This window comes from Pyrgilauda ruficollis, unplaced genomic scaffold, assembly GCF_017590135.1.
Source record: "Pyrgilauda ruficollis isolate IOZ18807 unplaced genomic scaffold, ASM1759013v1 scaffold2, whole genome shotgun sequence".
Classification (NCBI taxonomy): Eukaryota; Metazoa; Chordata; class Aves; order Passeriformes; family Passeridae; genus Pyrgilauda; species Pyrgilauda ruficollis.
In genome coordinates this window covers 15,329,917-15,345,630 of record NW_024519206.1, presented here as the reverse complement: position 1 = coordinate 15,345,630, position 15,714 = coordinate 15,329,917, and the positions used below count along the sequence as shown (strand labels likewise).

General features: G+C 35.5%; 1 protein-coding gene across 1 annotated transcript in view; it reads right to left on the bottom strand.

Moving 5' to 3' along the window:
* Window positions 1–15,714, bottom strand: part of KCNH8 (potassium voltage-gated channel subfamily H member 8) — a 177,337-nt gene that overhangs the window by 63,924 nt on the left and 97,699 nt on the right. The window contains exons 6-7 of the mRNA XM_041466515.1: window positions 9,172–9,329; window positions 3,783–3,990 (exon numbers count right to left, since the gene is read on the bottom strand). Coding sequence (XP_041322449.1) covers window positions 3,783–3,990; window positions 9,172–9,329 — 366 coding nt within the window. The remainder of the gene's footprint in view (window positions 1–3,782; window positions 3,991–9,171; window positions 9,330–15,714) is intronic.

Below are 15,714 nucleotides of genomic sequence, written 5' to 3'. Positions count from 1 at the left end.
TATGTGTCCAGGAGCTGTGGTTTTTGTCAGACATTAGAGTCAAAATGCTGCACATGGAACAACTCTTTCCTAAGACAGGAGAACTTGCTGAGGTAAAGGTTTCCAGCATCTAAAAGCAGTGCTCATGGTGTGTATCTTTCAAACAATGTAATCAGTTAAATCTAGCAATACTAGAGCTAAGCAAGAGAACCAGTTTTTAACATTATGTCCTAATGCCCTAACGTCAGGACAGTTCATCAGTAATAGACCCAGACACTTCACCTTTCTCACTCTGCAACCACGTGGCTAAATTTGTGAATGTAACCATGTTTTTAAATTATTTGCCATGGGAATGCTGCGGGAATAAGGATAAAAAGTGAAATAAAGGCTTCCAATTAGGTCCAGTAAGAACAAAGCAAATGCCATTTTCTGTTCCGGGTATTTTCATAGGAACAATGTTATCACTCCCATTGCCCCGATTCAAATGCAAATTAAGCACCACAGTTGTTTAAATTAGCTGGAGAAACGGATACACAGAAGCAAATGCTGCTAGATCTGGGCCATGGTGCATATCTGATGGCACAGCAAGGTTCAAAGTATTATGTTAACAGTACTGCAGCTTTAAAATGTTTGCTTTAAGTGTTAGCAAACCTCGGTCTTGAAATCTGTACTACTGCTTTCTGAGGAAGCACTAAATGGAGTAAGTAAAAGCTAATAGCTTTTTTGTCCTTCTGCCTCTACCCCCCAAAAATAGCAGCAAACATGAAAAGCAAATGAATCTTCTTTTCATACCAGACATAATTTTCCTTTCTTAGAACAAACCCATTCCTATATTTCAACTATTCCATACATTGCACCATCCACACTCATGGTGCCATACTGTTTTCAAGTGGATATCACCTGAGACATTCCAGTAAAAAATAAAAAATAGAATTTCCAAGGAAGAGATGCATTTCCTTTAATTAAAAAAAAGTAGAGGAATTATAATTTTTGTATGGTATTTTTTAATGTTTGCCATTGGAAAGCATCTCAAAGACTGAAATAAAGTCTGTGTATGATGCATTGATGGAAACTTGGAGTCTCCAGTTCTGGTATTAATATATAGAAATTAAAAGTTAAAAAATTAAAACCTGTAAGTATAAGAGTAAGGATCATATTCTACTGCTTTGCCTGCAGTAAGAAACCTCTTTTACATGCTCTCCAAAACAGCACAAATTTCTCAGTTGAGGTCTTCCTTTAGGAGAACAGAATATCCTCAGTGTCTTACAGTAATACTACCTTAATTATACTCCAAGCAAGATTTCTCCTGTGTGCATTATTTGCTTATGATTTATTATGATTTCCAGACCTCATTTTACTTTGCTTATTCACTCATACTCTAAATTACAACTGCTATTCTCCCCTCAAAATATCCCCAGTGTGGATGCTATGAGGTGTAGTGAACTGGTTGTTTGAAGTTTTCTTAAATGACAAAGGCTGGCTACATATAATAACCAGAATAGCAAAAGATATCCAGAGTACCAAGACTTAATTCTTTATGTTTCATCAGCAAGTAGTTTGCATGTGGAGAGCAATAGAATTTGTACTGATTGAAAAAATTACATAATCTAAATTTTTCTGCTCATATATGTGACACATAAGCTTAACCAGAAATTTTGTCAGTGCTGGAGTGGTCCTTGCAAAACAACAGCTTCATGACAGATATCTGGATTTTTCTGAGCTCTTTTCTTTCAACCAGTATCTAATACTTTAACATTTTAAAACCATTTCACTTAAAAAACCCCAAACAAACAAAAAATCCAAACAAATCCCCAAAGCTATAAATTATTTAACTTAGCTCTAGAACTAATATCTGTAGGAGCATTACAGTAGTCATTGCAGTATAATTTTTATTATAAATTTATAGCATCTAAATATTTTAGAGACCATCCATGAAGGTGGTGGAACAGCCTTCCAGGCAAAAATGCAAACTCATACCTTTAGGAAAGAAAAGCCCTAAAAAAATGCCTATCTGTAAGCCCAATAGAAAAGCCCTTTTTCCATGTAGAAGGTGAAAGTCTGAGAGCACACTCCACTAAGTGCTTTGGCCCTTCCAATGTGGAAATGCACTACCTACAACTGCCCTGGGAATGTCCCTGATTGGCACAGGCTGAGGTAAGTTGGTGGTTAGGGGTTGTTAAGGAGCAGTTCCAGCCTGGGAAGCCCACTGGAAGATGATCAGTTTGTGATAACCCAGATACAACCCCCTGCACTGAGACACAAATGGGACTTCTGGGAAATGTCTCTGTTCCAGATAAACTGGGATCGGTTCTGGTGAGGTTGTTGGGACGTTGGGTTATTACTGCTGTTGCTCAAGAAAGGACAAAACCGATGGGCAAAGGTTAATGTTTTCATAGTAATAAATGCCAGGAGCCCCAGGGTATATAAGGAGAGTTTTCTGAATGTGGCCTTGCCTCAGGGAAAGGGGAGCATGGGGAGCCTGGCCAACAGCCCTACCCAGGGAGCAAGGCTGCAGCCCACCATCATCATTTGGACTGCAGTGAATGCTTTGAAAGCAGCTATTGTTTGTGGCCTACATAAGCTGACAAAGTGCCTTCAGAGCTACTTCCCACCAGAGAGACATTATTATCATTATTATTATTATCTGGATTTGTTTCTCTGTTTGCGGTATTTGACCAATTTTTGCACAGTGGGCTTTCTTTGTATATTCTCCCCTAGAGCTGCAGTCTTTTCTGTCAGAAGTTTGCTCTCTATGAAAAGTTCAGCAGCAGGTCACAAACCTGGTTTACAAAAAAGACAAGTCAACAATCAACTTAGAAGAAGACTCCACAAATCTTTAAGTAACCTATTGAAAAAGTAGAAACACATATTTCTTGAACGTTCTTCTTTCTTCATTTTCTCTTCCTGACCCAGCATCCTCACTTTTCTGAGATTAAGCACTTTTAACTGATTGTCATTTTCCCCTCACGTTTATCATAATTAGGTGATGTTTAGGTAGATGATAATAGGAGTAAGAAAAACCAAAGAAATTAAAGGTGATAAGAATAGGGCAATCTGCAGTTTGAATGCATATCACTGAGTCTTTGGTCATAGGTATTTGCATTATTTCCCCCACACCAAATATTTTTTTCTCTTGGGAAACTGTCTCACCTTTAGATAAACTTTGTTTGTGGAAGATGTTTCATTACAAAAAATGAAAATCTTGAAATCTGAAGAGTTAATTTGGAACACTCAGGTCAGAATGAAGGCTGGGGTAGAAACTAAAGATTGGACCAAAACTTAGCATTCCATTGATAAACATGATAAACATTGATAAACATCTGCTCTGAAAAATCTAAGCCTGCAGATCCTCTGAACAATAATTTCAAAGGGAGTTTTTAACTTGAAGACATTTCAGAGCCTATCTGTTTCAATGCATAGGAATCTGCACACTTGAAGGAATGTTTTGGTTGATGAAGTTTCCTAATTTGCAAAACCAGGATGAGTTGTCTAATCTATTCCTCTACACAGTCAGCCTAGTCATTTCCTATACAGATCCTGAATTTTCCAAACTTTAAATCACTCTTAAAAATCTAAAATTATTTAATATTTTTTCCCTCTGATTTTTATTTTAACTCTATTCTTCGCATTGATCGGAAATTCAGAGAGTGCTAGTCTCTTCCTTTTCTCTACAAACGGCACTAAATAATGGTATAAAATTGAACAAAACCTGAAATTTTTAGTGATTTATACACTCAATTTTGTATATTTACATACATTTATGGATATATACATATATGCCCGTGTAGGAAGGAAGAACTTACCTATGTCCCAGGTAAGGGGGTTATTCTGCTCCATCTCCCTTTTCCCTATGACATACCAGATGCAGGCCATCCAGTGAGCAAGCAAGGCAAACATGGACATGAGAAGGGTGAGAACGATTGTGCTGTGCTGGGAGTAGCGATCCAGCTTCTGCAGGAGGCGCAACAGGCGCAGGAGCCGCACGGTCTTCAGAAGGTGGACAAGGGAAACCTGGGAGAACGGGGAGAGAAAACCACTTGTCGGCACCTAAACAACTTGGCAGAAACTTACTTCTATTACACAGTTCTCTTGTTTCAAGAAAGGAAATTCTAAAGGGCTGTGAAATGTTGTCCACTCTTCATTCAGCTGCATCACTGACTAGACTAAATATTAAGATGGCAGAGAACAGCAAAGAAGATGCTTTAAAAAAACAGTGTGCAATTTTGATTTGTAAATACACAATTTCAGATATAAACCAAACAAACTTGAAATATTAGATCTTTCATGTTATCTTTTTTTTTTCCATGCAGTTTTCTTTCAGATTTATCTTAAAAATTTGTGTTTGTGAAAAATTGATTCTTCCCACTCTAGAAGAGAAACACAATTGTCAAACTGAAACAAAGATCATTTGATTGCAGTACAAAACCACAAAACAAGTATCTCCAAGCACACAATGATTTTCAGCTTCAGCTAACAGTAGACCTAATTTAACTGTGTATGAGATGAAACCAGCCTATAATTCAGCATGGAAGAGGCAATAAAAAATAGCAGATATTTTGCAGAACAATAAAGCAGAGATGTTAGAGAAGGCTCAGATTTGTTCTTGAGATTTAACCCTGTTCAGGGACCTGGACATATTTTACTGCTCTGCACTAAGTAGTAGTCCAAAAATGCTTTCATTAAAACTTTTAACACTGCTTCTTATATTCCTTAACTAAAATATCATTGCCTTTCAAGTTTATGTGGCAAAAGCCGCACCTAATCTGCTCAGCACTCTAAGTATACATCAGTTTATGAAGTGTATGGCCCTGGCTTTAGAGGAGTTCCAGCATAAAGTGAACAGTCTCTGGATGACCCCAACCCTTCCAGAGCATCCTGCAACCAACATCCACAGCACACTGTGCACAGCCCACAGTTTTACAGGGAATGTGCTTGGCTTGAGCTTCAGCTGTTGGGCAGAGTTAGCAAGCAATATACAGATTAGGATCCAAACAGATTTAATGTATTTGTCTAAGATTAAATAGCCATAATTTTTATTAACAGTAAGCTATTTTTTTCTTCCTTCGTTAATGAGACAGTAAGATTAAGGCCTGCTTGATACAGGATACCCACATCAGCTGGAAAAGTAACATCAGACTTGACGTGTCTTGCCGCAGCACTCCCAGAGCACAGTAAAGAGCTCTCTCAAAAGCAAGTTTAAAATCACAGCTCAATCAATACCTTTTTGCTTTTGCTAATCCAGAATATTCTGATGCTCAGCCTTTCTGTTACCAAAGCTAATAGTCTGAAATCTAAATTTTATTATTTATTGGTGTGCATTCACCAACAGTTGCACCTGACGTGACTGTTATATTCTGTAACATCAGGTGTTTTTTATTTTTTTCAAAGATTTAACAACTCATTGATTATATTCCACTCTCAGGAGTTAAGTATGTGAGAAACCTGTAAAGAGGAAAATAAGAAATTTACAAGCATTATTTTTTTTTGTCACTACAGTTTTGGTAGTGCACAAGTAATTCTCCCATGAGCCTCTTCAAAGGGCAATATTTGCAGCCCATTATTTAATGTGTTGTTTTTCTTTCTCAAGAATCTTTACATTTTTTCATGAACATAGGAAGGAAAAAAAGAAGATCAACAAAAAATATGGCATTTTTCAAAACACATTGTTAAAGTAAGGTCTGACATTTGAGCACACAAATATTTACAAGGTTGTTTCTTGCATTTCATTTCTATGTCATTCTCCTCTACAGTGCCAGAGAATTAGTTATGTCTGTGGCCTTAAGCCCAAGAATATCTGCAAATCTAGGGCAGAAAGTTGAAGTAATTGCCATGTTTATATTATTACAATCATATAGCTTTAATTTGTAGATATTCTGTAACTGCTGTTAAACTGTACCAACTGCCTCTGTTTCAGTGGTAATTCATCTCACAAAGTTAAGTTTTCTTGTCTCATCAGCTTGTTTGAACCAAACATGGTTCTGTTGCATTTATAACATAAATAGGTCCCTGTTCATGACTGACTCTTCAAGGTGTAGCAGTAACGTTTAAACATTTGTATAATGATTATACAATGATAGTATATGCACTGTGGCCTACACATTGGAGCCTTCATCTTCACATGGGGGGCTGTGCTGTAAAACATCACAGTTAAATAATGACAGCTTTGTTAAAATTATTTCATTCTTTTTTTAAGATTCCTACGAACAAGAAATTGCAAAAGGACTGCTATAATTCTATGTGTGCCCTGCCAGTTATCACTCTTCCCTAAATTCTGACAATTTTTGTTAAGCTACAAAGACATGAATCATATATCATAATATTCTTTTTAATGTGGAAGCAGGTTGCATTTTAAGGCCTAAGGACTACCCCATTTCAAAATAATTTCTTCATAAAATTGAACACAGGTGTAATTAATCATGTATTACTGCACTGAATTTTCTCATTAGTCATGCCAAATGCTCCTCTGGTATTGTGCCCAATATGTCATTGGAAGATCTAAAATGCCATCAGGCAGCTTCTTTTTCTATGTCACAAATTTAGGAAGACAAAATACGGAGTCAGCACTCATACTTGTGCCTGCATAGATTTTTTTTGCCCACAGATATAAAATCATCAAAATTTTCCATTTTGTTAATCGTTTTAGACTAGCTGGGTTAACCTTTTTCTGTCAAAAGGACAGGGACAGAATTTTATCTGAGACTAACACAAACTCAAATAGCAAAGTCCTGAGCAGTACTGACAAAAAATAAAGTTGCTACAAACCAATGATGAAGTTCTCTTCTTGGAAGAACCGTCTCCATAAAAAATGAATTAATGAAGAAATGGGACACATTTTACGAAATTACTTGTGGGATAGATTTTTGGTAATTTTTTGGCCACCTGGTTATTTTCTTTTCCTCAAAAAATGATACTCTTTCTCCTCAACCATCGATAGCTACTCAAAACGGAGAAATTCAATCACTATAACTAGTGCTTAATGGCCTGGGTTTTATGGCAACATTTGAAACCATATTTTCCCAAATTAAGGGAACCTTTATGTCAGGTGAACGCAAGGATGGAAGGATCTGGGCTCTCGGCACACACTGAGGATAGGCAGGAGTGTGCCTGTGGTCTCTGATCTCCAAAGAGTCCCTGATTTTAATGCTAGGGCAGAATCCAGGTAGGGTGTAAAGGCAGTAGAGCCAACTCATACAGTTTAACTTTTGTTTCTTTCCAAATATGTTCAAAACAGCAAACAACTCCACAGCATTTACATGCACTCTGGCTCCATCAGTCCCCAGCTGGGGTATGACACATGACACATGACATATGACACAGGTATGTGTGGCACTATACCAACGGCTTGCAGAATTTAGAGCATCCCTAAAGGTCTGGCCTTTGTGCCGGGGGGGCCTGAGCAGCAAAGGAGTGAGATGCTCCCTGATGCCCCTTCTCACCATTCTGTTGAGGCAACATCTGAAAGTCGATGAAATGAAAATCTGAGAACAGACACGAGGAAATGGCTTATCAAATCATGAAGTCTGAAAACAGTGTTGCGTGATTAACACCTCCCTCATTCTTGAGACAGTCGATAAGTCATTGTTATCTTGAGGTTTATATTAACAGTTGCCAAGTCTTGTCACAACAGGAGATGTGATACAGTAAGGCACTGTGTTCCCATCAAGGAATCATACAGAGGTCTTATTAAGGGAAAAAGCTTAAAAGTACGTCAGGAGATGTGTATTAATCATATTATGGCAGCATTTTTAATAATGTGACATTTTAATTGTACAAATAATCATTGGATAGTACTTTCTTTTCCAGAATTAAGTATGGAAATCTTATCAGTCCTTCCAGTGTGGACAAAAATTTGTTTTCAGATTTTTAAATTTTTTTCTTTGGCAGAAAAAGTAAACATGGTTAACTTAATGAAAATTATTAATAGAAATTAAATCAGCAGCATTATGATGGCTGTTTGGTTTGAGTGTGAGGGATAAACTGAGATAGTAATATATTTAAATAGATTACCCAGCTTTTATAATGAAACAGTGAACAATGTAAAACTAAAAATCAGGTTCTAAAAAAGCATCTGCACTAGCATTAAATTGATGGTTCTTTATGTAAAAAATGGCACAAAAAGAGAATTCATTGAAGGAAATTAAACTAAATTATAAAATCAATCATGACGCCTTATATGGGACCCTTCCTAACGAGTGTTTTTCTATGTTTGTTGTTTTTTTTTTGTTTTTGTTTGTTTGTTTGTTTGTTTGTTTGTTTTGGTATGCATTTATCCTATCATCTCTGTACTTCTCTGTAACACTTGTAATGAAATTGAGATTGAGTGCATCTGTTTATGAAAGATCAAAATTATGGGACTTAGAAAGTGGACAGCTGATAAACTTAGTCTTTTATGACAAAACCCACAAAATTTAGAAACATCTGCTGATATTTTTTTCAAAAACTAAACCTTTTGATTCAGAGGCACAGGAGGTATTTGCATTTTTTTTTGGGGGGGGAATTGTTTACTTGTTGGTTTATTGCAATTTTGTTTTGTAGATCCTTACTCTACAAAATCCAATAGGGCTAGCAGAATAAAAACCTTTGTCTTAGCATAAGTAAGCCAACACAAAAGTAATCCATCATGATTGTGACATCACTTAATTTTAGGACATTTGCAAAGCAGATTATGCCTTTTGTCGTAACATTTCTAAAAAAAAGAAAAAAAAGATGAGTTGAAACCAAAGTTAAAGTAAGTGACAATTGTAAGCAATACATGTTAGAACACACAAAAATTTAGTAGTCAGGCTGTAATTTTTTTGCATAAAAATTCCCACAAGTAAAGAGAAAGAGGATTCCTGATTAAATAAACCTGTTGACCGTAACAATGATTTACTTTACCACAGTAAAAATGTGAGTCTTGACAAATTAAGGACTGAATTTATGCACCATAAGAGAGCAAAAGTCATAGCAAACTGTATTTGAGTAATTAGACATGAAGCTAACTTAGATGCAACCATTTACAAAGCAAAGATAATGGAATTAAAAAATTGGTACATCCCGGGTGAAAATACCCCACAAAGCTGTAAAAGACACCTAGGTATTTTAGTGAATTCAGTTTCAGTCTCCAGATCTGGGGGAAAAAACCCCACATCAACAAACTCCTCATGAAAAAAGAGAACAATTAAGAAGACGGGTGTCTTCTTTAGTACTTACCACAGTGACGTTGAAAGCATAAAGAAGATCAAAAGGAAGTGCAGCAATTAAGTCAATGATAAACCACGTGGTCACATAGTGGATACAGATAGATCTTGCTTCAAATATCACTTGGCCAGACTTGCTGACATATGTTGTTCGAAAATTTAAAATAATATCTGCTTGACAAAGAAGGAAAAGAATCAGAGACAGTGATTTCTTAATTCCTGGGCACAGCACCAGGAATTCAGAATAATGCTGATTGGTTTTCTTCTGCATTATAAATACCAGGTGAATAATCTAATACAGAAACACAAAAACCCACATTTGTAAGAGATGCATATACACAGAGTTAAACCAATAAAAGCATTATTCTTTTTGAAGAGTAAACAAAATATCTAAAACATTTATCGCTCACTGATTTAAAAGGGGGTTTAAATTAAAAAAAACAACATCCACACACATTGATCTTTAAACTGTACAAATATTGGTATTTTTCGACATAAAAAAAAAAAAAGGATATTATTTCTGTCCATAAAATTTACTTGCATTTTCTGAAAAAAAAATTAATTATTTTATTTAAAAGATGTGATTTAAGCTCTTTTAGTGATAATTACTTAGCACAGATGACAAATGTCTTCCTCAAGGACAACCGTTTTTTTTATCAACTGGAAAATGCTGAACACACTTGAACAAAAGGTTTTTTGGGCTATGGTGGAGATCACAAAAGTGATATGAATTGCTTGGTGACTTGTGTGTTTTGTACGTCCCCATCTAACATTCCAGGATGTGTGTCTTTCAGTATGAGATGTACTTTTGTCTTGTCAAAACACATTAGCACTTGAAAAAAACTTCAGGTCCTGACAACAAAGTCTCAATTATTTTCATGTCCTGCAAGACAAAGACTATAATCTGTCCTCAAGCTATGCACCCTGTTTCTACTAACATTAGTGAGAACTACTGGTGTAACTTTTACAGAGTCAGAAAAGCATGCAGCCAACCATTAAGGCTGGTGTTTTACAGCAAGATAGCTTTAGGGGAAAAAAAGAGATTGACTTGCACTTCTCCCTAAAAGTTCTTTAGGTAGGCTACACTAAGACTGCATAAAGTACAAACTTTTCTTCAAGCCTGTTAACCACAATATTCAAGAAGACAGGAAACAATCTTTTTCCTCCCCACTGGGGGCAAAAGGGAACAAGAGAAAGGTTCAGCACACAGAGAAAATCATGCTGGATCACTCCTTTGGGATATCAGAAAAGATTCATTTAGGATAAATTTTTATCAAATCCCAAATTATAATGTTCTGGATCTGAAGAATAATAATTTCCAGGTTTCACTAGCAGAATATTTTTATGCTGTCTTCTGCAGCTGGAAGCTAGGGAGCCTGCTATGATCATTTGTCATACTGGTTAACCTCTAGTGATAAATCTATAGTGTTTCCAACAGTCTGACCTTGGCCTCTACATCCCTTTGACCCAGTAGAGTCAAGTCTCCTAAATTAATGAAATCTTTGTGGAATTTCTCAGTTTTTTGGCACAGTGTTGATTCTGCAATTTTTTTAGGATTTAGTGCAAAACCATAACACAAAGTGACCTAGACACACATTGGCAGGTATCTGGTTCACAGACTGAGGTCTTGCAGGTTATAATTGGTTCATGGTTTAAAAATGTTTTCCTTCAACCAGGTCCTCAGGCTGAAGAGAACATATAAGTGAAATCAGAGATATAATAATTTTAGATTACCTCATGAAGTAGTCTCAGCTGTCTCTGCATTCTTAAAGCTACAAAAATGTTATGAAATTTTCAATAATACAACTGAGATGGGGATGTAGCATAATTTCACATGGTTCATAATGAGCAAGGCAGTAAGTTTAACCCTACAGGTACTTTGTAGAGACAGTTGGTTGGAGACTAGCCACATTTCCAGATCAGTATGGCAACACCAGTCACATACAGAATACCTTCATGAAGATTTGTTTCATAGAGATAAGAAAGATAAAGATATTTGCATCACTAGTACTTTGAAACTGCTCATTCTCATTTGTCTCACAAACTCCAAAATGTAGTTATCAAAGTCAGAAAAAGTATTTGCTTATTTATTGCCCATTAGTGTCTGTGAAACCTCTAAAGCATTAATAGAAAAGGAGATAAATTCTTGCTTTAAATGTAAGTACATCCAGTACACCAAAGGCTTATCAATGTGCATAGGCAATTCACTGTTCAAGATTGAAGAGATTAGAGGTTTTTCTGCACAGCACCCTTTTCTGCCATCTTATCAAAGCTACATAGGTCAACAGCCCCAGATAATAGCTATATACAAAAAAAAAAAAAAAAAAAATAGGAAATGCTAAGTGTTTCTTTCTGCACCCAGCTTATTAGATAAAAGTCCAGAGGGCGGGAAGTAAGAGTGATCCATCTTGTATTTCTTAACAACTTTCTGAGCTATACTTGGGTGTAAACAGTTTCTTCATCTGGGCAATCTTATTTACAGCTTAACTGCTGTGCTAAAGTACTTAGCGAGAAATCTGTAAGGGAAAGAAAAGAACTCCTGAGGCAAGAAACTTCTAAGAGCACAATGAAATCTTTAACACAAGTTTAGAAATTACCATTTCTTCTGAGAGATTGTATTATTTCTAGGAATTATATATTCCACAGTTTTTTTTTGGCATTTCTGTTAAGAAAGTGAAGATTTACTCTTTCATTTTTTTAATAATTTTTTTTACCACTAATAATATCTTTACTAACATAAAAATAGAAAATAACAATGCATTATTTAATATTTTACAAATTGTTTGTTAATCTTATTGTGCAGTTTTTGCAAACTGATGACAATTGAAAGCACAATTTGAAATTCAACACAAGCATCAATAATGTAAAGCTTTGGAGATTCCAGATAACTCAAGGGCTTCAAAACTAAGGGTTTTCTCTAGTGCTGAGTTTGTTCCAAATGCTCTGAGATGAGGTGAGTTTTAATCATTTCCTACAACATGAAGGGCAACAATTATAAGTTTACACCTGTAAACAAGGCTAGAGGGACATGTAATCTCTGAGCTGATTCTTAAATCGTATATAAAGTGACCCCAATTGATTTGGATAATTAGTGGGTTAAAATTTTTCTACAAGAGATATATTTGTATATCTTTAAGTATGCTTAAAGATATTCTCAAAAGTATTCAAAGGTAAAGATATTCACACTATCTTTAAATATGCTCTAAAAAAACTTCAGCCTGTGCAAACTTCATATTTAAAGCTGTGTTTGATTGTTTCAAGCTGGGACAAAGACTGCAATCTCTCTTCTGCTTTAGCACCTCTCAGCAAACACTATGAACAAAGATTATTGCTAAAGAAAAAAATCTGAATGTATTTTATTGCAATTTTTAAAAATATTAGATAGGAAAGGATCACTTTAACTGGTCTTTTGAGCCATACATGTCACGTGCTCAGGAAAGCAGAACAGAGCATTTAAATAATGTCTCTGGCATGAGAAATATCATTACAAAGTTGCCTAAAACTAAAGCAGGAGAAACAGCAGAAAATATCAAACTGCTTAACTCATTACACCTGTCTTGAAGTACAGCACACATATATCTAAAATACCAAAAAATCTGAGTTCTTATTTTGTTACATAATTCAATTCCAGTTCAAATTAGACAGAAAAAAAGCCAGGATGCAAGCAAATTAAAGCTCAGTATAAAGTCCAGATTATCCTATTGACTTTAAGAAAGGTCCTTAAATAATGTTTAACTACATTTTCCATAAGACTTATACTGTGTTTAACACAGACACACGTTGTGTTAACAAACACCAACGTGTCTTAAGCCAGCCATGATCTCCTCCTTCCCCACTCATTTCTGCACACACCGCTGTGTGTGAACCTTGAGCAAAGAGTGTCAGCCTTCCAAGCAGTGAGGGTTTTTTTTGTCTGTTGAACAGAAAGGTAAACTTGACCTGAAAGCACCCAACAGGGAGAACCCAAGATCTCCAATTTCAAGACACTTGGAACTTGGAATCATGTCACCCTTGCACACTGTGTAGGAAAATGGGCTTCTGCTCCACACACCATCTGATCACAGTTCCCTGCTGATGCAATTACTTTCTACTTTTTGAGTCCTGTTCCTCAGAATTCCCCTTTCTCTCTACCCTGCAGACTGATCACTTTCCCTCCTAACCCAACACAACACAGACCTGAAGCCCCTTTAGGCACTAAGTCCTTAAGATGCATGCAGAGATAATAAACAGTGAATTTGTGAAACCATGACTGATTTTTCTCCTGGTTGGATCCCACAGCTAATTAGCTCCATCTGCATGGATTCTCTCAGTCTGTTATTTCCTCTACTGGTGGACACACATCCCTTAAAAAAAAAATCTTGTAATAAATATGATATCTCTAAAACTCATGCAAAGATACACTGAAAGATTATAGAAAATGCATTTTTATAAAACAAACCCCAGCTTTTTCAGCCATGAAACGAATTTAAAATTGTAATCTATATACAGTTGCAGTTCATAATTTATTTATATATTTTGCTCCCATTAGGCTCTTACACATTATTCACAGCAGTAAACACCAGAACACAGGGACCATTGTTACCCAAATGTCTTCCAAGTTTGTAATTATCATGTCCTTGTGGGTCTGGGATATTCTCATTCCAAATACATGACATATTTCAATAACATTCCAATAACTGGAAAGCTCTAAACACTTACTTTCCTTATTTAAGTGGCTTTTACTCACCTATTGGTGACTATTTTCTTTTTCACAAGCTTCCAGTGTGAAATCCACACCCTACCAATGCTCGTTTCCTAAGAAAGGGCAACTTATTTCATAGCTGGGCATAAAAGAGCTGGAAAATCCAAGTAAGCTCCTAAGGTTTTGAAACTGGTGACCTCTCTTGGATTAAAGCTCTGTATGACATGCTACATCCTTGACCAGGTTGCCTCTTTCTAGATTTCTACTATGCAACACATTCCCACACAGACACATTCACACAGTGAATAGTAGGAAAACACCAATTGAAGCTGGTGTTCAACAAAGGGAAAAAAAAAATGTTAAAAAAATGGAGATTCTACTTAGGGCATAATGCAGATTGGCCTCCTAAATTATATAAAAGGAAAAAAAGCCACCAACTGATAGTCATCCAGCTAACCTATTAATCATTAAGATGCTTTCCCCTTGTAAAATTTTAGAAGTACATTATGTGTTTTGTATAATCTCAATTTCTAATCCCTGTTAAAAAAATAGGTATCTGGAGGCCAGCTGAACCACTTTACTCATAAACAGGATTATTTTACCTGAAGCAGCTGATTTTTCTGTGACAATATTTTTTTTCTCTCTTTAAGTTTGATTGTTTAAAAAATAAATCCTGCTGGGATTAAACATATGATCAAGTTATAGCAGAATAACATTTCAGGATTAGGCAGGTGATTCGATAACTGCCCATAACATAGTTTTAAATTTCAGAAAATGTAATGTAATATACCTTAGTTTAACTGTCTTTCACTGGGAACTAAATGAGATAAAAAACCCTGTGCCTTTAGGGCAAGTGGCATACATATAAGAAGTGGTGTTTTGTTAGACTGCAGTCATTCAAACCTGTATTGAAAACTAAATGATTGAGGTATGCTAAGCCCACTGATTTTCAAAGGCAGTTTTGTACATCATCTCCCTCTTCTAGATGGTATGACTGACTCATCTCTAATTTCTTGTATTTTTTTTTCACTTTTCTTTAAGTGATTTTACATTGGTTGTCCTTAGCTAGTAATACTTTCCCCAAAGTCCAGGTTCTTTCATGTATCTGATTGTTTTAGCAAATTTTGTTTAATGACACAAGGATAATGATGTTAGAATCTGGTAAGAGAGCCTTTAAGAAAGTTTCCAGGTAATGTTAGTGCCATATTATTTGAAGAACAATTTCTCTGTCCCTATATAAACTCTTATTTTTTTATTCTACTGCTGAGATAACCATTTCTAGTAAATTGCATAGGAACAATTTATTCAAATGGAAGTGTGATTTTTCAGTTATGCATCTTCCTTCCAGACTTTTATAACCACAATTAGCTTGATGATTTTCTTTCAGAGGTTGACATGATCAGGTGAGGGAGCTGGAATTGCGTTTATGTAGGAAAAGAAAGTAGTGCTCATCTTATACCATTGTGTAAGAACTTGAGCCATTATGAAATCAAATAAAGCTTACAAGAAAAAAAGAGGCCCAGCAAAGGTTAAAAAAGAGGGCCAAATATAGAATAAAATAATAAAATAAACTAATAAAATATAGAAATTTTATGTAATAAATATATAAAATAAAATACATATCATATAAATAATATAATCAAAATTATGACTTATTAAAAGCCTATTTCAGCTGGTGGAGGAACAGTATTTTTTCTTCTTTTTTAGCAAGTTACATCAAATGGCGAACAGATATTAAGTAGCAACCAATATAAACTATAGAAAATTTGTAATGAAAACCTAGACCTGCTTGAGAAAGAGAAAGAAATCACTTTTTTGTGCCCATAATGAAGGAAAATTACAGTTTTAGGAAAGAAGCACTACTATTTCCTTTGT